The sequence below is a fragment of the Dromaius novaehollandiae genome, chromosome 7, assembly GCF_036370855.1.
Source record: "Dromaius novaehollandiae isolate bDroNov1 chromosome 7, bDroNov1.hap1, whole genome shotgun sequence".
In the NCBI taxonomy this organism is placed as follows: domain Eukaryota; kingdom Metazoa; phylum Chordata; class Aves; order Casuariiformes; family Dromaiidae; genus Dromaius; species Dromaius novaehollandiae.
The window spans coordinates 27,415,235-27,442,948 of NC_088104.1; the positions used below are offsets into that span (position 1 = coordinate 27,415,235).

Sequence of the window (27,714 nt, forward strand, 5' to 3'; positions counted from 1 at the left end):
CTCAAAGCCAAGTCTATCTTTCTCTTTCCAAAAACAGAAATGTGTAACCTTCTTGTCCCAAAATTCATCTGGCTTTACTACACAAACAAGTGATACCTCAGCTGGAACAACGTTCTGTAAAACAAATAATAATAATAATAATAATAATAAAAAGTAAAACATTCAAGATCAAGGTCCAAATTCCATTGATATGTCACTCTCTATTCAAGAACTTAAAATATACAGATATAAATTAAACAAAATTTACTGCATCTAAGATGCTTATTGGCATCATCCTATTTTGAAGTAGAGTGCGCTAAATCCCATAATAAGATATTGCCAAAACTAAAAAGAAAATCTGGCCTCTCTGCTCCCAATTTTGTGGTCTAACCATGGGTAGTCCATGCTCCATCAGTACAGAAAAACATTTATTATCGGCTTGACAATTTTATTTATGGTACATCATTTAAAAAAAATATATTAAAGACAACAAAACTTTCTTCCTATGCCCTCTGCTATATAGCACCTTGAGAAACCTTTTATAAAAAGTATAAGCTTTATGAAAAATAGTATTTGAAAATGGAAATAATTCAAAACATTGTCAAAGTCAGAAAAGACATGTATACTTTATTACTAAATCTTGAATCAAGATCATATCCTATATCTCTCTAGTACATATTGCTCAGAATACAGTGAAAGGTCAATATTAACACTTTAGTATATTAATAAAGGTATTATTGGAAAAACATTTTTCAGTCTAACATTAATATCATCTACTGATGACCTCAGTACTCAAAGTACTGAGATGAAGATGACACTGCACATGTGACTGCTCTTCCAGCATCTTGTTTGATTTCTAAAAATATAATTTCAAAAAAAGATAAGCTAACTGTATAGAACTCAGTAATCACAACTAAAAGGAAAAAAGGTCTATTTCAATCTTACTCCATTTTAATGAAAATGCAAAAGTTATATAAAAGCACACAATATTTTTAACACAGAAGTGCCTCTTTGATGACCAACCACTACTTTTGTGAACCTTTCGTGAACTGTGTGTCCAAGCAGAGAGAAACAAGTGGTCCAGACAAACAAGTGGTTTACACATCAAAATACTCTATTTCTTCCTTCTCAGATTATGTTTATAGATGTGCCATTTACGTTTCTGCAGACTTCACACTGGCCATGATGACAGGAAGCCAGTGAAATCTGGGTATGGACAAATAGCCACCTTCCGTACTACCCTCAAGTTCATACTAAATGTCACAGTTGGGTATTAGCTGAAGCGAAGGCTCAGTTATGGCCATGGGACTGAATTACTATCTCCCTAGTTGTAGAAACAGCATCTTAGTCAAAAGTAGATGAAAGACACCTTGAAACAGACCAAAGAACCTATAAGCACAAATTTTGTCCAGTAGGACAACAAAATTAAATTATTCATATTTGACACACTTTCTAAGGTTTCAGCTAGTTCCGGTAGGAAAATCACTCTGATAAACAGATATCACTTTTTCCTCAATCGTCATCTGTGGAGTTAGAAAGGCAATAACCCAAAACGCACAACAGTTCTCTAACCTGTTCACGTGCTGTATATTACGGTTCCTTTCACCTTTGAGTCCACAGAACAACCTATACTGTTTGGCAGAAATCAGATGACACTATAAGCAGCCCACAGTTCTGAAGCAGTGAAACAATAAATTATTATCAATTTTTTAAAACAGTAATTAGCAGCTTTTTTTCCTACTGTGTAGGACTTTTCCCTACAGATCTTTCACAGTTACCAAGACTGATGATGCCAAGAGCAGACTTCTGGATTTTTAAACCGAAAAGGTTTCACAGCCTTTGTCTTAGAAAAAGGTCTACAACACTGTGTTCTGAGCACGTAATAAATTTGTCCCCCACTTGAGTAAATAAATAAATTTGTCCCCCACTTTTCAGATTGTTTCTTCCTGCCTAAAACTTTGTCACAGAACAAATCTGATTTTGTGATTTTAAAAGCCATAAACTGTCTATTTATCAAAAAAAAAAAAAATCACTGCTGTTACAGTAATGCAGCTAATTGGGTTCGTATCTATAAAACTAATCTGGTCAGCTATGAATCTATAAAAACAGATTTACCTGTAGCATTAACACAACCGTCTTCACCACGTTCCATTGAGATTTTCTGCCATCCACTATCACAGTAAATCCTCTAGCTTTACATTTTTCACTAAAAGAAGAAAAATACTTAGAAATAAAGCAAAATTCACGAACAAGTATCATATCACAGTGACTCTGAATTTCAACCATACTAAAAAAAAAAAACACAGCTACATTTTTTTGTTAAAAAACCTGTCTTATAAATATTAAGTATGCTCTGCTAGAAATAGCTTTCATTTTTAACACTCATGCATATTAATAGATATCCCAAATTACAATTTTGCAGTAGCACTAAAGCGTATTTCATAATATAAACATTTGTTTAAACTTCAGTACCTCTGAAAAGGTTTCATGAACATTTAATTTTTTTTTCCTTCAAAAAAATCCTCCAAAAGATAAAATAACAGTCATTTGCAGCTTGGTAAGGAGGGCAAAGGGATGTTAGTTTTCATAAGGTCACTTGCAAATTGGTGCAGACTTGAGGATACAACTAAAAAGCACTTAACACAAGTCCAAGCAGGAAAGCATCTAAACATAGCTGAATTTCTTTTCTGAGAGAGTGATCTAATAACTACAATGCACAAAAAGCCTCTACAGGAACACAGACTTTGCATATGGCTCCATACAGAAAGTATTTTAAACTGACAGCGTCTATTATTCTTTTAATGAAAAGGCTTGAGCCTGTGTTCTACAAACACAAACTCTGCTGAAAGAACGCTTAATTGCAAAGCCAAATATTCAAAGGTACTTCTGCTGAAGTACCAAATGGGAAAACATAATAAAAACTTTCCTCGCTCTCAGCACATCGCCCCGAAGACCTATCCAGCTTATTTTAAGTGAGGCAGGCAACAAGGAGCTTGCAAAATTGGCTGAGCAGATAGTTCCAAGAGGGCAGCAACCTCTGGGTGTCACCAGCGGCTGGGAAGTGACCTGCTCACCGTCAGCACAGCAGCAGCCAGAAGAGGGCATGGAAATGAGCCCGTAATTTTATCATCAGACACCACAGCACTCCTCAAAATAACAATCTCTCCCTTTCGTAAGCAAAAAGCAGTAAAGCTGCATTCACGGGATTTAGCCATCAAGGTATAAGGCACATTCACAAAATAAATGCAAGCAGTAATTTTTAAAGATTTACAACTTCATAACTTTTGGTGGAATTCAGATCATCATCAGCCCTTATCAAAGTCTAAATCCACACAGAAGCCTTAAACCTTCTCAGACATGAACATGCTACATAATTTCTAATCATTGCTTTGCTAACACATGCTCTTCTAGTCTTACTTTCTGAAATGGAGGACTAGAGAAGTTCCCTCTACCTGAGCTGTAAGGCCCGGTATTGCAACTTTTCAGGTTGAAACTTTCTACCTGTCAAAGTCATGAGTATCTGAAAAACAATACAATCTTCAGGGCCCAGTCTTTCAAATATGTAATCACAAAACAAAGCTATTTCTGATCTCTTCAGCTTACAAAAAAAAGATGCAACTTGCTTGTAACAGCAAGCACTGTGTCTCACATGTTCAGAAAATTAACTGATTTTTAATCCACATTTAAGCTGAGCTTTATCAGTTGTGGGTGGAAGACAGAATAAATTTATCTTGGAATTTAAAAAAGGAAAAGGCACCCTATTAATCTATACAGGAAAAATTAATTACAAATTTGGCTGCCAATCCATACATATACTTGATTTTGTTTGTTTAAGGAACCTCTACGATTATACACATAATTTTCCTGGAACCACTTAGAAAAATCAGGCCTTTTTTGTTCAAGCAGAACAAATCACAGAGGCAGACCAAAACTGCTTTTAAGAGCAGCAAGATGAATGGTGTCACTACAACATTTGAGACATTGCTTTCTTACACTCACTGGAAACTAGCAGTATCAGCATCTGTTTTCCATCATTACTTAACCCATTCAAAAAAACCCAAAAAACCCACCAACCAAAACAAAACAACAAAATCAAGCCCACAAGAAAGCTACCAGTTCTGAAAGCTTTAGTCACATGTCCAAACATAAATGTTTGAAAGTTCAAAAACATGGCATGGCATGCATAACTGAATTCAAAGGTAAACATATAAAGCTACTTTCCATGGAAAACTTGGGGAAAAAAGTAACATTAAGGTTTTGTGGAAACCCATCTGGGTTTTGGACAATATGTCCACCTGCCCCCAAACAGTGTTCAGTTAGACTTTCCAGACAACTGGAAAAGGCAACTGATGAGTCCAAAAAGTACGTGTTTCCCACTAAGAAAACAACATGCAAACAAAAATGACAATGATTTTTCCATACTGCCACCATAAAGAGAGGTCACTTTTTCCACACGACTGACAAACAATATTAGAAGCGAAAACATTAAACTTTTCTCTCGAATGGACTTCCCAGTCTGCACAGAGTACAAAGAGTGCTTTCGTTCAATTTTCAGAGAGTTACTTTTACACGAATATACCTAAAGCCATGTATCAGGGTGAGACTGCAGAATAATTAATGCCTGCTAGGACAACAATGCCTGCGTCTGTTCCGTAAGCACAGCCAAGCCCTTAAGTCAATGAGACAACTTGCACAGATGATGATCTGGGATTTTCATCATTTTAAAAAAGACAATAAGCTGATTAAAAGCCCTAAAATTTCCATGACTAATTGCTGTTCAATATACACATCTACATTATGATGTTTTATTTGTAAGCAACCTGAATTAATTCCCTGCTTCCTTTTCTCCAACCAGAGCATTTTTTAAACACTTAACTACAAAAAAAAAAAAAAAAAAAAAAAAAAATCAGATCCGCCTTTTTAAAGCATTTGTAGATTCCATTATGCAAAGTACATTCTCTAATTATATCAGTATTTCTCCATTTTCAAAAGACAAACTGAAAGGGATAGAAATGAGCATTCAGCTGAGCGGCTTCTTTCCTTTATAAATCCATTCCAAAGAAAAATAAAGCAAGGCTATAATAAAGGCCAACCTCAGACTTTTAAGACAAAAAAGGCAGTAACTAAGATAAGATCAAGAACCGTCACTGTAAGCTTGCAGGGTTACATGAGCAGAACATAATCAACGATGATTTTACATTAAGGTCTGAACAGCAGGATACTTGAGTTGTAATTCAGCACATTTAAGCACTCTCAACTTTAAACATTCAACAATACTTCATATATTTTTAAATTAAGCACATGCTTAAGCACTACAGGCTACAAAAACAGGCATTTAGCAAAGACAGGAAGAGGAGGAAGCTTTCTTATTTGGAGTAAGTACAAAGGTAGTCATGGCAAGTGGCTGAAAACTCGTGAGTTTCATTATAGTGGCTCATTAATTTAGATAGCAATGTAAGCGCGCTGTCATTAAAAACAAAATTAACACAGATATTCCAAGAAAGGAGTGAGGAATACACACAGCAAAAAAACAAAGCCATGGATATACAAAATAAAAGGACTTATACAATCATTAGTAGATTTACCTTAGTTCATGAAGATATATTGTTTCTAATTAAATCAGATGGTATCACATTTTAAAACAACTGTCCATGTAAACTTCATTTTGTATTAAAAGGTACGGGAAAATTAAAACTAAAAGACCCCTTCCACCACCAGAAAAGCAAGCAGCCTTTGAAATCACCTTGGGATACTTAGAAGGTAGTCTAGTGTGACACTCAGCTCATCCATACTCGTCTGTTCAAGGCATAGTGGAATTGTCAGAATGAGGCCACTTCTTCTGTCCTTCCCTCCTATTTAGAGAGGAAAAAGTCATTAGAAAGATGGGATGGCTTTAAGGTAACAGAAACACTTTGTACTTACATGGTCTCAAAACACATCAGAAAACTAAAGTTACTACAAAAATCACAACTGAAGTTTCGCCTCTCAGTTGTGGGGATTCATTCACTGCATTCATATTTAATGCGCCACCAAGGGTTCAGAGCATAGATCACATCTGTATCTGTCAGTCTCTCATCTAGTATTTCAACATAAACAACAGCACCAAAAATTAAGCCTTCCAGAAGCATTTTTTGGCATATCTAGATTGTTTTCAAAGAAATACCTCCTAGACCTTCTACGCTATCAACCTGCAGAAACTTGGTAAGCTTCCAGTATAAGTATGTACACAGCAGCTCCAGCTGGCGTGCAAGACCTCCTAGACACATCCAGTACACAAAGGAGGGCCCTGTACCACACAGACCCCTGGTACCTCAAGCTGCTTTCATCTTCGTAAGTGTTTTTAAACCCTTCTGGCATAAGTTATACCAACAGTACCAGCAACAAAAATATTGAAAAAAGCAGGTCTCACAATAATCTTTCCATTATAAGATCCAGCAATATCAGCTATACGGTGATGTTAATGTAGTGCTTTCAAGCAGACTGTCCCACAACTCCAGCTTGGGTTACTGTCGACTACATAAACACTCTAGAAAATCTCTGGAAAGTACAGTGAGGAAAAGTGAGTTTTTAAAGAGAGCCAAAAATCTCTCCTTTAATCTTTCTTCTAGAAGATTGAATTTTGAGCCACACAGGTATGAACCAGTAACTAGAATGAATTTGGACTGGGTTCTTTCTCCTGGTTTAAATGGAAACTGAAGCCAAATCCACTTATTATAACTGAATCAAGCTAAAAATAAATACTGACACAACTCCCAGATATATTCCTCTGCTATGTCACAAAAAGGTCAACCAGAAAATCCTGCAGAGTCAAGGAGACCAGTCAGGTGTGCAGCTGACTCTTCCATTATCAGTGCAGCTCCAAGTACAAGGGCATCATTGGGCCTATTGTGAACGCAGAAGGCCTTGAGACCAAAACATTAGCCCCTGAACAACTGTTATTTCATCAGAGAAAACAGAGAAGTTGGTTTGCTCAAAATGGCAAATATAAGTAGTAGTCAACAGCACCTCCAAATTTGTAAGTGGAAAGATGCAGCACAGCTACCTTTGCTCCCTTAATCACAGAGTGCCAATGCCCAGCTTATTCAAGGACTATCCAAGATTTCAATATCTTATTGCTTTTCACCGTAACCTCCAGAATTCTGCAAGCTCCAATGGTGAAAGTACCGAGGAAGTCAGAGTAGAGGAAGCACACAAAAGTACACTAAGTTTTGTTAGAGCTATCGGAAGCCTGACTTACAGGCAAAACGGTGGGGACACAATTTAAGTGTCAAGAGGTCCAGAGGGAGCTTGAGAATCAAAGAAAAGCTTCATCATCGGTCATACAAAGGTTAATTAAAAACAAAAAACCAACAACAATAAAAAAGCATAAGGGGATCCAGAACATAGGAACATTTAACTAGAAGTTCAGTCTCCATCTCGTTTTTCCAAGCAGCTGCTTAGAACTGCTCTTCACACCTCCCAGCCCTGCCAACTAAGCTTATACCACCATCTTGTGCAAGTAGCTGTGCAGGGGAAACAAAACAAAACAAAACCAACAAAACTTATACATGCTTTTAAGATGCCAGGAGTTGATACAGAGATCTACCAGAAATGTAGCTGCACCTTTGAACAGAGGTTTTTCTCTCTGCTCTTGAATTTTGAATCATGTCTATAACCAGCTTCAAAAGAGTTAAAAAACAAACAAACAAACTACCTCATTTCAAAACCCAAACAAGTTTGTTTCCCCCCCCCCCTTTTTTTTTTTTTTTTTTTTTTTGAGTGGACTGGGAGAGAGGAAGTAGAAAGGAAGTAGGGAAAAGAATTTGGTCATTAAGTAAAGAACATGAAGTGAACAAAACATACTCCAGAGAAGGATTTTCTGTTTGACTTTACAGCTTACTAAACCACAAGTTCAGTCTGCCCTTTTTTTTTTTTTTTTTTTTTTTTTTTTTTTTTTTTAAATCTTCAGGCTTTTTTTTTTTAAACTAATGCTCATATCTACGTTAAACCAGTTTCAAAATAAGTTTTCCATATTCTGGAATAGCTGAAAGGCTTTTCCATTTTCTCCATCATTATTTTTTAGAATATTTTCTTTAATATATCAGCTATTTAAAAAAAAGTCCAAAGTAGTAAGGAGTCATTTACACATATTTAGGGGTGGGGCATTACTAAACTCTTTCCTCCAGATTTCAAAAATGGAATTGTGATTATAATCTCAGCTTTGTTTGGGGTGAGAAAGAAGCAAAGTGATTTTTCGTAACCTGAAAAAGAACTCTTTTCTTCTTAAGTGATTTTAAATGTGCTGTTCATATGGTTAAAGCCATTAAATAGTGTTTTTGCTTCCTACGGGTATTTAACATTGGTAGGACTAAGTTCTGCCTAATCAGTAAGCACAATTGTTTAAAGAACATTATCACCTATGCAGAAGTAAGGCAAAGCACGCAAGCACAGCACAGTAACTCTTACAGATGTACACAAGGGGAGGTCTTGCCATGGTCACAGTCTAGAGCAACAGTTTTTACAGAGCGCGTCTCCTTTTCCCTTTCTGAACAACAGAAAGTCTGAAAATCAGGGTTGAGGAGAAAAAAGGAAGGAAAAATATCTCAACTGTTTAAAAACTGGAGATTGGTTCTCATCTGTATACTTGAAATGGAAAAAGTAGAATTTCTCTCCACTTGCTCCAGCGCTTACTGAGTCCACATTAAATCCAACAAATGAGAGGAAAATGGTACGTTTGGGGATCTAAAATAACCTTTCAGAAGCCACATTCATCCAATGGTAGATTGCTAGCTACCATCTCTCAATGAGAATAAAACACTAAAATGAAGAAAGAAGCCCTTCTGTAAGTGGTCAGATATTGTCTGGTCTTTCTTCATCCAAAAAAATATTTTTTTTTAAATCCTAAAAGGCAGGAGGATGTACTTGATGCCAAGTGTAACTCTGGTCCCACATCTAACTTCCAAACCAAGCCAAGCAAGATAAAAGTTTTTAGGGATAGAGCAAAAAAATTGGTTGAAACTAAGATTTACAAAGGCTAAGTTCAAAAGTTAGTTATTTTTGAGTTAAAAAGAAAAAAAGCAAAATGGAGGCACTACGAGAAAACAGCTGAGTAAAGAAGCAAGAAAACACTGTCACAAGTATTAATAAAAATTTAAAAAAGAGAATGGACAGAATTTAGTCATCAAACTGAGTGGGCCTGTAGTATGAAAAGAAAGAAAGTAGGTATGAAGGTGCTTCTACAAGGGACAACAGAAGGGTGGCTTTGGTCCAAACTCAATCATGAGCCCTCGCAGCAGCTCAGGACTCTATCAGACAGTATACTTTTAAGAATCATAGTTGATATTCCTTGCGCTCTACCGCCTATAAGCTCATGAGTGATCCTAAAATGGGGCTTTAAAGTTGTCCATTTCAATGAAAGTATACGTGGAGGTGTTCGCACCACCTGCCACACTCCCACATTTACAGCAAGTTAGCCTTGCCATAGCTGATTCATAGCTGAGACTTGTTCATCTCTAAGCTACCTAGAGAATTTATGAAAAATGCTGTGAGGCATGCACACCCCCAGAACTGATAACTATCAATAGTGGTTCATGATTTGTTTACGCAGAGTTAAAAGACTCCAGTGTTGAACGGGGTCTTTCTTACAAAGTTTAGAACTGGCACGTGGAAGCCTACTCATACAAGATAGTAGATACCTGGAACTCCTTTTACACCTGGATTTAAACAGCATTCAATGAACTACGTGAAAATCGTTGACATTCCACAAAAAGACTAAAATAATTAGCTAAATTCTTCAGTTTTGTGACATCTTGTGGACAAACTGAAGGGTTATTCCCCCACTCTGTAAACACTATTAGGGAAAATTCAAACATCCATATTCTGCCTGCACAATGATTTTTGTACAGTTTTCTCAAAAAACTGAAATAGATATAGTCCAGGTAAACATCCTGCCACTCTGTCGTAGCACAAAATGAGGACAAAGTAGGGATTATCTTTGATTCTTTTTCCCCATGAAAAGTGATAGCTGGTGGTTTAATATAAGGCATAGCCATTATCTTCTTATCCATCCAACAATCATTTTAATTCAAAACCGTATTTTAAAGGACATATTGAAAAACTAAATAAAGGTTTAAAGGAATATTAACCAAAGTTATCAGTTAATAAGTGTTAGCTATCATGAATGTACAGTAGTCTGTAACATTTCCCAATATTACCACACGAAACAATAAAAATTACTAAACAGTGAAGTAAATTTTTCTTTGCTCTTAGTTATAGTATTATGATCTTAGTTACAATATTTTTAAACTTCTTTCTAAAAGCTAGATGTTGTATAAATATTCACCATAACCTTTATATTTCAGAGAGATAAACCCAAATCAGATTGTAATTTTAGGTGTGGGAAACAAAAACAAAAGAAGACCCACAACCCTTTACGTCACAAAAAAGCCTGAGTCTTCAGGCTTAAAACTAAACCTGAAAAACAAAAATAAGGACAAATTAACACAATGTGTATTGTAAATCAGCAGAAGTGTTATAGCTTACGAACTGGAAAAAGTAAATTTAAGCTAAAGGAAATAACTCATTACAGAAGAAAAATTCTTTAATTTATTTTGCACAGTCAAAATGGCTGCTGGCTTCATTTTGTCGAGTCAGCACTAGTTTTTTTTCCTTTTCCCCCCACCCCACTACTTGTAATAACCTACCAACCTGCAACCTACACAGCCACGTGCCCCCTCAGAACACAGTTCATTAATTCCAAATCCAAAGAGATGCTGTTCCATCAGGAGTCACTGTTTTGCTTCCAGAAGAAGGAGGCAAGGCCAACTTTGTATGTACTAACGTAATGCAAAAAAAGAAAAGATTCCAACATACAAACTACCAGAGAACAGTTTCCTAAAATACAATTTTTCCAATTATCTGTTTTTATTGTTAATGTATCATGTATGAAACTACATGGAATAAAACTGCTTTAAAGAGTAAAATAAAGTGGTTTCTCTGTCAGGTCCTTTTACTCACACTGAAGAAAGCTTAGAAGAACTACTGTATGAATCTTTACCATTTATTGAAGTGTCCATCAATACCACACAATTCCAAAGAGGCCAAACCTTCCTAGCAGTATGCAAGTTCTAAATGGTTTCTAGCATTTTAACTGCCACTCAGTAAATTACTTTTCACTAAGAACATCAATATTTTAAAATGAATCCGGCAGCTTTAATTGCCAAACTGCAAAGGCACTCCAGTTAATCAGAATTTCCTTGAGGTATAATGCTGACCAAACAACCATACTATGCATCTGTTGCTACTACTGAAGAAACTGTCTACTGTCCTAGGCAATTTAGAAATCAAACAACTCCTATGAAAAAAAAAAGGAACAAGTTTCACTTCTCTGGAGCAGGTTATCTACTCTCTAGCTAAAATAAACTAAAACAAAAGAATATTATAGCAACATTTCTCATGCTGTGAAGTTAAGAAGTATCCTGAAAGTTATCCACCTTCTCTAAATTAAGCGTTCAAACACCAAGGGCCAGCACAGCTATCTATGACAGCAGAGAAATCAGCAAGAGAACGTCACTCATCCTTCTCAAGTATTCCCTTCTGGTTTTCTTTGGCTTGGGGAGGGGAAAAAATTAAATTCAAGCTAAAATTCACAAAGTCTGAACAAATACAGAACCAGTAATTCCAGCACCGCCTGGATTAACTACTTGGTAGGAACCAAAACCTTGCAATGCATGGCTATGCTTCCATCCACTTAGAAAAGGGGGAGGAGGGTTGAAAAGGAGGGAAAAAAATATTTGGAAAATCCTGAAACTAACCACTCTACATTTCAAAAACCACTTACAAAACCAAGAGGGTTATTCTTGGACCCCTACTAAATCATTCTTTTATTTATAGAGTGAAACTTCATGATATCAACTCTGTGGAGTTGAGTTACAGGCTACAGTGAAAACAAGTCTGCCAAATGCAAACAGCAATAGTTTGGCTACTAGATTAAAAGTTTCAGAGATGCTTTTGAAATACGACAACATGCCAAGCTACAATATAGTTCTGTTAAATACGTCCAGCAAGCATAAAAAAGCAACCTAAAAACCCCACCCAAATTACGCAGACAGGAACCATTTAAGGAAAACAGAAACCATACCTGAAAGAAAAGCCAATTTTTTCTTCAGAATGGGTAATATTACTGAAGCTTCCATTCTACTTCAGATAATTTGCACCTCTCTGAAACACAAGAAGTTAAAGTTGTCAAGTATGGGAAATCAATTACCACATTTCTGTAAAACGAGCACTGGCCAAAACATTTTTGTACTCTTGAAGGAAGTACAGAACATTACAATTGAAATCCAACTCATAACATTTAGCAAGTTCAAAGTGTTATAAAAACCAAAGAAAACACCAATAGCAGACTCATTTTCCATGTAAATTTTTAATTAAATATTTCCTCCTCCTCACCTTAAAAAAGGAAAATCCAAGCAAAATCTCAGCCAAAGACATGGAGATAATTTTTATAAAAGCCCTATTTCCCAACCCCATTAAACTACAAGCAATTTACAGACAGATCATCTGTCTGGTTGGTCATTCGGGTGTAAAATAAGCAAGACTAGTACTCTTTCCACTTTTACATAGTCTTTCTCATATTACTAGGCATATAGGAATTATTTAAATACCTTATGCTAAATACCTATGCATTTATGTCAGGACACTGTCATTAACCTGCAATTAGTAGGTCTTCAGTCAAAGGGAGAGGGGGGAAAAAAACCCTAACAGCACGAAAAGGTTTGTTTAACATATAGATGAAATGCTTCTGCTCCCTTTGTCTCCAAATCCCTTCTTAATCTCATCCCATTTCCACTGCATTATGCACCATGACTCGCTGTGATTAAGCTCCAGTGTTTCACAGATAATCAACAGGACAGGAAAACTACAACCATCTCCTATGGCCTACGCAGAGCAGCAATCGGTATCCCGTCTTCCTCAGTTCATGTTTTTACTTATGCCCTACTCTACAACACAGCGGTACCATGCTTTCCCAGAAACAAGCTCCAACTCTGATTATTCACACCCTCCCATTACTCCTGCACCATGGAACATGTGCTGCACAATTTTCAGATTCATTTATTCTTTCCAATTGGACTAACTTTCATAAAAAAAGAGATGCAGAGACAGATAAATCATTCTCTCAGGAAACTGATAAAATGTCAGCTGTGAAAGGATTAAGCAGATACAGTCTGCTCATATCCACAAGAAAATCCCAACACCACACACTCCTTTTCCAGAAACTTGTTTTTCACTCAACCATTTTTTTCTGTTCCTAAGTGTCACACAAATGAAATGGAAGCGACTCACTTCACTAGGTTTGTGTGTGGTTAAAAGCTATTATAAAGTAGCATTTCATTTACTGATGATAAACTGGTTATTGGTGTATTAAGACAATTTACTTTTTCAGAAATAAAGTGCTTAAGCAAACAAACAGACTTTTGAGTGCTGCAACATACAATTGAGAATTATATATAGGAAATACATTGGAAGTGATTTCCTGATGACCATTTGCTAAACAGCTACCTGAAATTTTAAGTGCCTCTGAGACACACACTTGGAGCAATCAATAATCCAATACAGGTAAGATGTGATATTATATCAAGTAAAAGTATAATTAACACAGGAAAAAAAAATCAAACCATGTAAAACAAAAATAATCAATAGATTATTATTGAGTAAGCTAGGCCATAGAAGGAAGTAAAGAACAGTAGCCAGTTCTGAATCTTAGGGTACAATGCTACCCCAAGCAAATCGGAACAAAAACAAAAGGAAGAGTTTTGACACAGACTGAATACAGTCTAAGCTGTGACAAGAACTGCAGCCTGAACACTAGCAGGTCACAAACTGCAAAAGAACAGAAACCTTTATGAAAATATAGGGTTCTCAGGGATGTTCCATACAAAACATCTTAATATTTATCATATTAAATACTTCCTTTAAAGTGTGAGGAATAGATTTCTACAAGTTTCTAAACAAAATAATATGGATTAAAAAAATTAATTCAGAGAGAATACTATACCTAGCAAGCAATCAGAAAAATCAACTGCTGCACTTGGCAGCTAGGTGTGGTACCTGGTTTGGGTCAAAGAAGGTGGCAGACAGCCTGGCAGGACAAGCTGTCACCATCTGTGCAGAAACACATTTCCTGCTCATCAAGTTCCATCAGGAGACTAAGCAAAACCTAACTATGGGTTGAGGTTTTTCAAGAATGCCAGAGATGTGCCAGAAAAATGTACATATGGTTTAAGGAGGCCTCCAGACTGAGTGGATTTTGCTCAGGTTAGAGAAAGAGACGAGGGGCAGGTTCAGCAGCTCCACCAATCCCCGCTTTGGGTGGGATCTACACCTGGGAAGATGTGTCCAGCCCAGCGCTCCGGAAGGACAAGAGGCTAGGTAGGACATGATCATCAGACTGTAAGAAACCGACTTACCGGTGCCAACATTCAAACTGGGGGGCTGTACTCTTACTTGGATAAAACAATGCCAAGATGTTTAAGGTGGCACTCACTGCGCCAAGAAAAACTGTCTGTTATGTGGCAATTTATTGTTTGCAGAAAGGTGTGGAAGATCAGTATGCCAAGAACTCAAGAGCTTTATAAAGCTATACCTTATGAAGCCATACCTAGCATCACATTAGCAAAAGAGAGGGGGTTCCCTGCACCATTCCAGCTACAAGACAACAGCTAAGTTTTGTAGGTTCACCGCAATACATGCTCGCCGGTGGGGGAGCCTTGGTCATTCCCACAGAGTTGGCAGAGCTGCATCTGAAGAGAAAAGGAAAAACCCATGATGGCGTTATGGGTCAGCAGGTATCTTGAAGAGATGAATTTACAAGTCACCAGGAACAAAGCAGGACCTCCTGTATGAAAACAGAACCCTGTAATGCCAACATGGGGAGAACAAACTTTATGAATCCTAACAGAGCTCATTTCAGCTGTGGGCTCATCTATCCTAAGATATTTAAGCACATAAACACCTTTTTTATTGTATCCAAAGACTTAGAAACCCTCAGGATGAGGGAAGCCCAAGAGGAGAGTTAAATTGTGGATTTAGGTAAGTGGTTTTTGGTAGATTTTTTTAAAAACCTTACAGGCTGGACTTATGGGAGACAGTCACCAGGGCCATGAATTATGATCATACAAGCTGCTGCTGCTATAGCCCTATGGCCAACGTAACGGCAAGCTAAGAACCAGTTCAGATTTGTAAACACTAGACCTGAAAGATAACAGTATGGACTTGTCAGTCTTGAGGGAGAAAGAGAGAAACCTGAGGTCACCATAAATTGGGGTATCTATCATGCATGATCCTACTCCTCACTTTCCTTTTCAAAGTGACCCATTCCTCATACTAGCATGGATCAATCCATAAAAATTGAATTTTGCACAGAAATACATGTTTTGAGATGTACACTGATACCCATGTACAACAAAAAAGTTTGGTTCTTTTGTTTTGTTTTTTCATTTTGTTTTGTTCTGGTTTTTTTTTAACTCCACTCATAGGGCTTGAGACTGGGAACTGCACTTCTCTGTATGAACACAATCTTCTGTGGGGAAAAAAAGGTTAATGGAATCAAAACTGTAAATGTTCTAGAAAAAAAATTAACTTCAAATAGAGAGCCTGAGGAAAAAAATATTCCTTTTCTTGTTAAAACAATGAGTTTCATTATGAACCAAAATTTTAATGATTATTTTTTGTGAAACACAGAAATAACATTTCAACAACTTTTTACTGTCCCTCCTTGTTTCGAAGCGTAATGCCTTGCAAAGTTCATTCCCAGCCCTCCCACCAAAACCTCAGTACTTGTGTCTTTTTTGGCAACTATATAAGTTACAGAAGGAAACAAACAGCAATTTCAGTTCTTTCAAGAAACTGAGAGCACCAAGAGAGCTTGCACTTTAAATGAGTACTCAAATAAGCATCCTATTAAAACTTCCTGTATGCTTCAGACAAAAATGCTTTTTCAGGTTATTTGTTGCATAAAACAAAAAACTTAACATAGTCATTCTTGTCTCTCCATTACAATCACACTTGAACTATCCCACAGAAGCTACTTAAGAAAAAAAACTGCCAAAGTTAACACCCAGAACACGTACCTAGTAATGATTTTACCCTCTCCTCAAGCTGTATTTCAAAATTACTGCAAATGGTTCTTCAGGATAATCAATGAGGAGAGTACAAACTTACAAACACACACACACTTCATTACCTTCATACCTTCACATAGGAACAAAAGTTCATATACACTTTCTGACTCCAGGAAGCACTGATTTCTTTGCTGTTGTTAAAATACCAAGTTATTTAATATTAAAGCACTGCCTGGCTTTCTGCCACAGTAGAAAACTGCTGTCCATCGATTAAAATAGTTCTTTTGTTCAATATTTCCTGGAACCAAAGGAAGTATTCTGTTCACCGAGAGTGGAGGGAACTGAGTCAGAACAATTACTGGTAATTTCGGCCACCTATCCTTTGTTCCAGAAACTCCTAAAATTTTGAATTACTTCTTTTTTGTGAAAGTTTTGATGCATGCTCCCTAGAGGGAAACTCTCCCCAGAGCAAGTTATCAGAACATGCCAGAAAATCTTCAGAATTAAAAGGGGCTTAATATCCCTCACTATCTTCAACACTCCAGAGAATATCAGGAGGAGTGAAATTAAATGCCATTTCTCTATTAGTAAGTGAAACAATTTCAAGAGAGCTGGCCTCTACTCTCCACTGGGAGCTGTCAAAGGTATTTTCCAAAAGTACACTGCTAAAAAACAGACATATTTAGTCCTATAAGTAAAACATGAAGTCATATTGTTCAGAGAAAGACAAAATAACAGACTCTTAAACTGGCCATCGAGCTCTCAATTTAAAATTAGGAAAGAATAATGAGAAACTATGTGGCATGGCTGTTTAGCTGAAAGGAACAGTACCAGTATTTACTCATCAACAAAACAAAAGCATTTGGACCCATTAAAGAGAAAAGAAAAAAAGCTATAGAAGAAGAGCAAGAGCACTGACTAGAGATAGATTTCACTTGAGGAAACCAAAGTACTTCAAAAATATTAGCTTCATTTTTATCAATTCCAAAACAAGAGACAAGTTTCATATGCTCAAATTTTACCGACATGAAACCAAGTTAAAGAGGTTTAACCAGTTTGCTGGAAATCAGAAAATCTAGAGTGCTGAATGCCCACCTCCAATCTGCTCAGCCAATTAAAATATCATATGTCAAATTATAAAACTTGTATTAACAGGAAACATGCTAAGTAAAAGAAATACATTAAAGAGCCATACAGAACTCACTGAAAATCACTTGAGTTTTTCAGAGTTTTTTTTTAAATCAATACAGCAATGTTCATCACCAACCGCGTATTAATTTTTTTGAAGATTTTTCAGAGAAATGTGACAAGACTAAGCCCATACAGAATATATATATTTAAAAGCTAAACACTTGAAAGGTGTTCCAAATGCCTGGAAGAAAGATGTAGTGAAAGTGAAGAAAGAAAATTCCCATCACCCCCAAGCATAAGCTAATACTACTTGTGAAGACAATTCTCCTAAATACGTAATTAAATGTGATAGGAAGAGGTGGGAACAGGCAACAGTAAACAGCTACAAATTTACAGAACAGATAAAATGCTAATACTATTTCATGCTGCATTCCACTGTGGAAACAAATCATGGCTACGCAGGCTATGACCCCTATTATTTCTAGGCTCCGAAAAACTGTAATTACATTGTTTTACCCAATACAGTTCAAAATTCAAAACAAAAACAAAAACCCACCCCCCACCCCCCTACATGTAAAATGTGTATAACTTCTGAGGAATAAAAGCGTATCATCTGCATTTGCTACTATACATCTTCAGTCCCATATAATAATTTAAAAAAAATTAAGTAAGTGCAGATGTCCAGACACTACTTGAAACAAAAGGAAGAGAAGAAGCTGATGGACTCGCAGTTGACTAGAGGACCAGAAGTGAGATGCCCTGAGGATGTTAGAGAGAACCTGACTCTGCAGTTAATGTTTTCTTCCTAAGTGATCCAGTTGGAACCACTCCACAAAAATCATTAACAACCAAAATGAATCCAGGCTCAAAGAGAATTAAGATAAAAATGATTACACAAATTCTTTGGGTCTGAAACATTTAATACTCTCAGTACGTGGAGCAAGATCTTTAAATGGATTAGTCTGCACAAACATCCACTATAAGTTTCAAAGAATGAGTAATTTCCTCATTCTCTCATCATATATCAAGCAGGAGAGCAGAGCTGTTCTGTTAAATACAGGGCTAGAAAAAAAATCTGGTTTCCATTTCTTGTTCTGTATGAAATATACACATGGCTTTCAGCAAGCCATCTACCCAGTTTAGTCTTCATTCGATCTCTCCATCTGTAAAATGGAGCTGTTATATATTAATTCCCTCTTTACAAGAGTATCATGATGTTTAATTCAATAAGGTTTTTAAAGACTTGAGAGATAAGAAACTCCATAGGTCTGCCTATAAATAACCAAGAAGCAGATGGGCAGCTACATTCAGAACTGTAGCAGCTTGCAAGTCCAGGCACAAACAATAGCGCAAATAACAATAGACATTCTGAAGTATGGGGGAGGGGGGGGGGAAGCTTCAATCATATTCATAGATTTTTTTTTTTTAATCAGCTTCTGAATTCTCAACCTTCAAAATTAACAGCTTCATTCCCTGAAGCCACCATGCAAGTTTTTTCAGATGCTAACTTCAACCCACAAAGCACAAAGTTCACCTGTCCCATATGGAAATAAAATCTCTGTGCGTAAGAAAGAGAAAAAACTGAATAACACAAATATCTATGTAGCTTATTGTTCTGTCTTCCTTTGAAGCTATCTTAGAGCTGTGGGAGAGAGGACATGTAGGTGTCACAAAGTCAGGGAGAACACAAATAAAGATATCTCCATATGACTGCTGGTACCCCAGGGTAATTTGAGAAACAAATGGGCCTGAAGAGTGGACAAAAGCTGTAAACATTCATTCATTGATTTAGTTTGTAATTAAAGAGCACATAGGCACTGAGTTACTCAGCTGCACAGTTTCAAAATAACAATAAGACCTAACAGATGAACAGACACTGAGGTACTCAAATGCAGATGACCAGTATGTTTTACTCTTCCACACAGAAGCTGTGAAGTTTATATGCTAGAGCCCTTTAAGACCTCAAAGAAAAAGTAACTTCACACATTTAGGGAATAACAAATCAGGGTTTCAGCTTTTTGAACTGCTTTGTTCAGTTATAAGCTGATTATTTTCCTTTTGATCAACAAATTATCAGTTAAAAAAGGGCATACTGAAGTTATATTGTGCCTGATTTTCAAGTAGTACACACACACACACACACACACACACACACACACAAATGTTCCTGATCTTCCACAAGCAATTAATACATACCAAAGGATTAAGCAAATAAAAATCACAGACCCTATAAATGTCATCAGTGTGCAAGCTGCTTTAATTTTAAGGCAAAAATCAAGTATATAATATCAGTTCCATTACACATAAACAATTAGTACTCTAATTCAGCAACTTGTGACAACAGATGCACACATGCTTTGAAAAAGTGTCCAACTTCTGGTTAACACTTGGGTTAACAATGTACTAAGCTATCATCCAAAGCATACCGCCACAGCCACAGCAAATCGAAGCTTGGAAGCAATAGCCCATTTCTTCTGCCCCATCTTCAGTGTTAATTTATATACTGCATCTCTAAGTACTTCTAATAATAGCATTTAGAAGAGTCCTCTCCTGTTAACTACTTCCTCTGTATAACATTCTGGGAAAAGTGAAGTAAAAGATGAGTGGCAAAAAGGAGCGATGAGCAATCTAATGAATAGTGAGACAGCAAATGGAGAACTAGTGAATAAGAGAGGTTATGCCATCAGAGAAGAAAAAGTCCAGTTGTGCTCACAAGATTTTACTTTGATCTCAGTTAACTATTCATTTCACAGAAAGGGAGCCCTTTTCCTCTGCTTTACAGCAAATACCGGAGGGAAAGACGGCAGAGTACTGAGCCCAGAAGCAATATAACTAAGAATCCACAACAACATTTGCACATACAGCTATGAAACAGGACACCCACCCCTCAGTCTTTCCATAGAAGAAGGGCAAGCACAGGACAGTCTGAAGCAATTAGCACTCTCACAAAGAATAGCACTTCTTTGGTTTCATCAAAGGAAGTGTCCACAGACAGCAGCTCTAAGCAGTTTTGCCCTAATCCAAAGAAACACACATGGAAGGCTGTAATGCTGCTACAGCATGAGATACACCAAAACAATAGCCTGCTAGAGTTTTCTAACCTTTTCAGCCTGAGGCCAAGCCAAACACATATGGTACAGGTTAAACTGCAGCAGTTTCCAGGCCTCCTTAATTTAGAGTAGAAGAGAAAAGTCTCAGGTTTTGTACGTGTCTCCACATTTCCTTTTCTGCCACATTTACAGAGAGAGACCTCGTGTTTACCTTTCTGCAGAACTCTATAGCTTGCCCTTGCAGACTGTTACCACAGGCAACAGCAGAGTCCGAGCTACTTTCTTCCCTCTCTGGCAACACGCAGCCAATACAGCATAAGTTGCAGTCATCTGGAACAGTCCCAACTCACATCAGAGCATAAAGTGACCACAAAACAAGCAACATGATGCAATTTGGGAGGTGGCTTCTTCCATCCCATTCTACATGGCAATAGGTCAATTGAAATGCTCTGTTGAAAGCATAGCGCAGAAATTTTCTGTTCATCACACTTCCATAACACCAGTGAGAATCACAGGTTCAGCTCCTAAAATTTTACTTAGTTGGAGTTCATGGGGAAGCAAGACAGAAATTGCACAGCTTGTAAATCCTCATGGACGCAGTTTCAGAATCACACACTGAAAAAACAGCAGTGAATAGTAGAATAAAAATGACACACTTCTTCCCCAGCTAATTCTACTGAAAAAGCCAACAGTCCCAAAACTTGCATTGAAGGTAATCATTTTCACCAGTTCTTTAAAAATACTGACCAAAAACAGTTTGTGATGAAAGATCACAGATGGCACTCATGTTTTCAGTACTTCCTAAAACTTAACAGACAGTAGGAGCAAGTAGAGTGGACAACGCCAGGCCAGGAGCAGCTGAGTCAAGAGTCAAAGTCAAAAGACAAACAGCTGCACTGATGAGTGCAACTGTTGGCAGTCTGGAGCAAACACAAAATAACTTTCCTCTGGGGTGCAAGATTAGAACTTCTTGTTCCTTTTATAACATTTACATAAGAGAACAATCAAGTTCTACAACCTCCTAACAATACACGTAACAGCTTGGCTATAACTCTGTGGCTCAGACTGTCAGAAACATTTCAGTGCAAGAGGTCAGACCAATATAATGATACTACAATCGTATGGAAACAAAAAGAAATGCACTTCTAAGCTGGGGGTGAAGGAAAGGAGCATGGAAGAAGGGCAGTTCTGAGAATAAATTGAGAGTAGGGTGTGTAGACATAATCATAGTAGACACATCAAAAGCACTTATCCTTTTCAGGTGGAAAAAATGGACTAGAGGTAAGAAGAAAACAAATGAGAGCCTGACAGCCTTAACAAAAGCTAATAAAAAGACTGCTTACAAGTCTAGAAAACCATGTTTTTGACCCCTTACATAAAAAAAGTTCTCAGCTCAGAGTAAGATTTTGTGTGAGCCCTGAAACATCCTGAACAATTCTAAATCTTTTTTTAATGGCAATGGCTTGAGAGTTTTTCTTCCCCACTGCACAATCCATAAGGTAGACATAATCGGGATAATAATGAAAATCCCTGAATAAAGAATATGTAAGTTATTTGAGAACTCTGCTAACCTTAACCAAACAGGCAAGTTAGAAATATAAATATATATATATATAAGAAAGTATTTCAGAGCTGGGGCATAAACTGCTTGTTCATCTGCATTTTTAAGTTTCAAAATATTTCAGGATTACACAAATCCATCATCATACAAAATAAAAATAACTTTGCTGCCCTTGAATTACTGCGTGTGAGAGAAATACATCTGAACCTGAATAACCTGAGGAGTTGTCTTTCCTTCGATTTTTGTGCCCATCTTAAAGATTCTGAACCTTTCTTCTCCAAGCCACGAATTAAACTGGCTGTAACAACCACCTGCAGTAGCCACAGCATCTCTCTCCCACCTCCTCAAAATAAAAGCTATGACATTCCACCATCATATATAAATAAACGGCACATGTTTCAGATAAGATAAAAACAAGCCTGCTAAACTGCTGCCTGGAGCACCTTACGAAGAAGTAACATACTTGCACATTCTCCACTGATACACTCCATTCCAGCCTGAGAAGTTGTAACATCAAAGGAATAGCAAACATTACATTAGTGTGGAGAAAACACTCATTCAGAAGGTACACTGATTAGAAAGAAAACAATATTTTCACAAACACCAGAAGTAGATGAGCAGCAGCACCTTCTACCTATGTATTTTATGCCCATCCTGACCCTCTCCCTTAAGAAGGGCCATTTATTTTCTGACATTCAGCTACACATATCATTTAATGACCAAAACATCTCATTAGGTTAACATCAAATCCATTCATCTATCAACACTTTTTTTTTTTTTTTTTTTTTTTTGCTTTATATGGTTTGGCTGACATTTATCCTTCACAAAATCTCTCTCAGAACATCTCTCTCAAATTCAACTCTGCCAACACCATAGAAATTTAGCTTGACTGTAAGTTCTCATGTGCTTACTACAACTACCTCCCTTAAAACATTGCTTCTGTCAAGCACTAAGTCATACCTTCATCTCCTCTTAACTATTGTAATTTCTTTCTTAATGGATTCTTTATGTCCCAGTGTTCCAAACTTCAGCTTGTCCAAAATGCAGCAGCTCATCTTCTCACCTAGAAACAGGAAAACAATACTCCATATTCATCTTCACTTGCTTCCTTTTCCAGTTTAGAGTCCCTTGTAAACAAAACTTCATTTCAGAATCTCCTATTCTCACTTAGTCTAAAGCATAGAAAGCTTCGCCAGTGGATTCTTCTAATTGCTCACTCAAGGTGCTCACTTTCTCATTTGTCTTCTCTGCACAAGCCTGTCAACACTACAAGAACAGCAGCAATCTTCCTTGATGCTATTTAAACCTTTTCTTTCCTCAGTCTCACCTACAATCATATCTCCCTCTTCAAATTAGAATTTGCAAATCTCCCATTAACACTTGCTCATCCTCTCATACATTGGAAAATAATACTGTGAGCCACTGTAACCAACACTATCTTATTCACAAGCTGTATCATTTCAGTGAGCTTAATATCTATGAATTAAGATGTCTAAACCAAACTATATAACTTAAATATGTGAAGCCTTGGTTTTGTTACACCAGCTTCTAAAGATTTTACAAAGTCACAAGACCAAACCCAAGTAGCATGCCTAAGATAAACTAGGCATGAGTTCGAATTACAGCTTAAATACATTTGTGCAACACTAGTTGCAAGGATGTCATCCAAGACCCTGTATTCATCGGGGCTAAAAAAAATTGCATGAAGATTTTAATAATCTCATTTCTGGAACAGATCAATCTTACTTACCATTTGCACTGGAATATCTGTTAAGGATACAAGTTGGAGCTCTGGATCCTGGATTCTGAAAGTTTAAATGAAAAATGTATTTGACCATATTTTTAGAAGCTAATATTTGATATAAAACTTAATTTCTTTGGAGATTGAAAACAAGGATTTATTATGAAGTTACACAATAAGGGAGTCAATGTTTCCATTATAGATTCACAAATACTTGTAAGCCACGCATTCAAGTTGAGTGGGACAGCAGGAATCCCATATTTTCCACCAAAACATATGGTAGACATCAACATTGTTTATAATTAGCAGGCAATGCTCCTGAGGCAGCACCGGAAGCAGCGGGAAAGCAACAAGAAGCAGAGTCCTTGTAGTATGCTTTCAACCAGAGGTAAACTACACAGAGTTTTAGGCAAAAGGAAAAAAAAGAACAAAGTGTTTTTTCATGCAAAGAAAAAGATATTCCTACAAACTAAATGAACCACCACTATAACATAAAATAAAAAATATCTTAAATTCAAAATGTAAATAGTCCCTACCTTACAGGGGACTAATAGATACAGGATTAAAATATAAGCATCAAACAGAAAGACTCAGTGAATACTTTGAGACACACATGGCAGCTTGATCAAACCCCACCCACCAGAGAAACCCAAGACCACAAATTTGCGTTGAATGTGTTACAGGTGAAGCCAAGAACCTAAACACACTTCATAGGTCTTACATGTACTGAAATGCAGCAGTCATCACAGCAATCTCTCGCAGCAAGTTTTAAATTTAAAAGCTAAATCTCTTCTAGTCAGGCAAATAAACTAGCACCTCAGGGAGATGGGGAGAAGGCGAGGCTACACACCGCAGATAGAGAAAGAGTATCGATACCAACTGCTCAAGAGAGTCTGAACGGACAGGGGTGGGGGAAATCCCGTGACAACATCATTTCTTACTGCTACTAGACCTGAAGTGGACTTTGCCTACTTCATCAGAAGCTGGCTATTAAAAGTGTTGCACGTTTCCCTGCCCACTCAATTGCTGCGGAAAAAAGCATTCCTCTTCATGTGCTATCCCTGAGGACACTTGACAATCATACAGCACCATGTTAAAGTTTACCACCACCCTATTTAGTTTCTCTCCCATAAGTACCTCCAGCTCTTGTCCCTACTTTTATTCCTTTTTTTCCTTTCACACTGGAAAACAGCAAATAGCAAAAACAGTTTGTTCCCCCTGTTTATGTAAGCTTTACAGAAAAATATAATTCCAAGGCTAATTTAGAATTACAGTCTATATAATTCAAGAAGACACCATGGTATCAATTCTTAAATTAAATACAAATATATTGTTTTAATAATAAATATAATAAATATTTTTCATATATTTTTTTCTTCTCCTGACTCTAGGGAAAGTGGTAGTATAGATCACCCAACGCCAAATTGAAAATCAATTATCATCATGTTACTTTAGGAAAAACAATTGGCCATGGCTGCTTTCCAGGATTCTCCAAGAAACAGCAACCTATGATGTAAAAATGTGTGCAAAATCTGAAAATACATCACTGAAGGAGAACACTGTGAGCAGCTACAGTTTCCTTCTCCAAGCAGCAAAGCCTGAGGAGCACGCTGGTGGCAAGCGCCAGGCCTCTCTGATCGAGCTTTACGTTGCCATGGTCCACCTTCCCCCCACTCTCCTCAGCAAGCATCTGCTTAGCGCGGACAACGTGACTGACAAAGGGACAATGCGACTTTATAAAAATAGGTGAATTCAGGAAGACGAGAGCCCCTATGAGGGTGCAAGCCCATCGGCATAGCTGTTGCTATAGCGCGGTAACGGCACTCACTGCGCTATGCACCGTACCTGACGGACAACACCACGGACGGGGAGAGGGGAAAGGAAAGAAACCCGTACTTCCTCATCGCAGCGGGGTCCAGCGCCCGCACGGAGTCTCCGTTCAGCCGCCAGGACAAGGCAACACCGAAACCGCAGAGAACCGGTATTTTCGTCGGGATAAAGAGAGATGAAAGGACAAGTGCAAAAGCGCCCGCTAACGCGGAGCCATGCGAGTACTGCCAGTTTCGCTCACCGGGGGATCAAAACCCGAGATCCATCCCCCGGCGACCAGCTCCGCCGCACAACGGACCTGTCAAGCCACGACGAAGCGGCACCGGCGGCATCGGAGCAGCCCGCGGGCGGCCGGGCGCTGCCCCCCGGCCCCGCCGCCCCCGCCCGCACAAAGGCGGGCCCGGCGCCCCCCCCCCCCGGCCTCCCCGCCGCCGCGGCCACGCGCAGCAGCACGAAACGCCCCGACCTGTTGCGGCGGCTGCGGCCGCGACCCGCCGCCGCCCTGCGCGGGCAGCGCAGCGGGGCAGGGAGCGCCGCGCTCGCCCCGGCGGGGGCCGGCTCTGCCGCAGGGCCCGGCCGCCGCCGCCGCCCTGCTCCTCCCCCGCCGGGAACAAAGCGCGGCCAGGCCGCAGGGCGCGGGCCGCCCCTCCGCGGGGCCGCGGGCGCGCAGAGCCCCTCGCGGCGCGGCTACTCACCCCGCTGCGGCGCTCCGGGCGCCCGGCGCCGGCGGCAGGGCGGGCGCGGGGCGGAGCCGAGACCCGGCCGGGCTGCGGCGACCGCCCTCCGCCGCCTCGCCGGCCCGTGGCAGCTGCGGGCCTCGGCGCGGGGGGGGCGCGGGCGGCTCCGGGCCCTTCCCGTCGACAAGGAGACAGCGAGCGCGGCCAGCGCCTCCCCGCCGCGGCCCTCGCCCCAGCCCCAGCCCCCGCCCCCGCCCGCGGAGCGCGGCAGCTGCGCGGGGCGGCGCGGCCGCACGGAGCCCCGCCCCGGGGAACAACGCGCCCGCCGTGCCCGTACCGCCGCCCCGGCAGGGGGCGCCCGCGCCGCCGCCCCGCTGCCGCCGCCCCGCTGCCGCCGCGGCCTGCGGGGCCGGTGGTGGTCGGGCATCAGCGTTGCTGTCACGGCGCTGCTGAGGGTTTGTTGCCCGCTGACCGCCGCTAATAACTTGTTGCCTCTACGAGCTGCGCCCGGGACCAGCCTGCTGAAGCCTGGTTATGCGGGGACGAAGGATAAAGGGAAGAGCAAAAACCTGCCGTAGGGACCTTTGGAGATAAACGGAGATAAGCGATCTGTGTTAGCTTCCCCCCGAAAGTAGCTGGCATAGAGAACCATACAGGTTCTCTTGTACGTTATTAAAAGAGCAGAAATCTAGCAGTATTTTAATTGTTTGCATTAAAGAGTGCTCCAGATACAACTTTTAGGTCACTTTTTGAAGTAGATGCTTATTTGTTGTATATTTGTGGTCAGAAGGTAAGATGGGGAAAGAAGTTTATCCTGTTGACCAACGTTTACTCAAGACCCTACCACTGTAAAGGCTCTACCTTGGTAGCTCCTGACTGTAGCACAAATACTGTTCTATAACAGTGGATGGGTGATGTGAATGTCCAGAGCCAGCATCAGTGAAAATCCAGCGGAAGTCACTTAACCATTTATCTTTAATCTTGAAAATGACCAAAAGTAAAATCAATGAAAGGAAAAACTGCAGTTGACTATTATACTGTTATTTTATTTATTATTTCATACTTATAAAAGCCTCCGTAGTGCTGACAATACATGCAAGGTACCGTTCCTAGCACATAATAATTGAACGTTCATCTATTTATAAGGAGTTTTTGCACCTTTTGGTGCTTTCCGGTTGTGTATCTCAAACTTTTTTGTAGGCATGAACTAACTAATCCCAGTAACGTTTCTTATAGTTACTTCTGTGAGATGGGAAAGGCCACAAGGATGTAGGCCCAGCTTTCCTCTCTCCATTTCCCCAGTCACTGTACGATACAAACGGAATCTCTTCCCAGGGGCTGAAGGAGGCTCATCCTCCCGCAGAGCTGCTCTCAGCTCAGGCAAGGCAGCGGTCTCCGGCTTGCAAGTGCTGCTCCGTGTCTTAGTATACCCCCCCGTGCAGGGCCAAGTGGGCCTGTGCTCTCCTCATCTTGCGCTTGTGCAGGAGGCTTTTGGTGGCTTGCGGTGCTCTAAATAGTCGCTGTAACTTACACTGTGGCTGGAGCTGTGCGAGTTTGAATATCAAGATGTTTAACAGGCTTTCTGACTCTTCTGTGCATCCGCTGCCGAGCGGTTTGCCAGGATAGCAACTGAGGAGAACAGTGT

The 27,714-nt window shown here is 39.2% G+C and overlaps 1 protein-coding gene across 4 annotated transcripts in view; it reads right to left on the reverse strand.

Annotated features, from left to right (window-relative positions):
• SESTD1 (SEC14 and spectrin domain containing 1) overlaps nucleotides 1-26,345 on the reverse strand; it is a 64,149-nt gene extending 37,804 nt beyond the window's left edge. The window contains exons 1-7 of one of the 4 annotated variants that reach the window (XM_064515022.1): nucleotides 26,088-26,345; nucleotides 23,572-23,626; nucleotides 22,782-22,884; nucleotides 12,098-12,177; nucleotides 5,723-5,831; nucleotides 2,095-2,185; nucleotides 1-114 (exon numbers count right to left, since the gene is read on the reverse strand). In XM_064515022.1, coding sequence (XP_064371092.1) covers nucleotides 1-114; nucleotides 2,095-2,185; nucleotides 5,723-5,831; nucleotides 12,098-12,152 — 369 coding nt within the window. In that variant the 5' untranslated portion in view covers nucleotides 12,153-12,177; nucleotides 22,782-22,884; nucleotides 23,572-23,626; nucleotides 26,088-26,345. Of the gene's footprint in view, nucleotides 115-2,094; nucleotides 2,186-5,722; nucleotides 5,832-12,097; nucleotides 12,178-22,781; nucleotides 22,885-23,571; nucleotides 23,627-25,458; nucleotides 25,568-25,633; nucleotides 25,756-26,087 lie in introns of those variants that run through there. The other 3 variants (XM_064515026.1, XM_064515023.1, XM_064515025.1) reach the window with 3 other exon arrangements.
• Nucleotides 26,346-27,714: the final 1,369 nt, after the last annotated feature.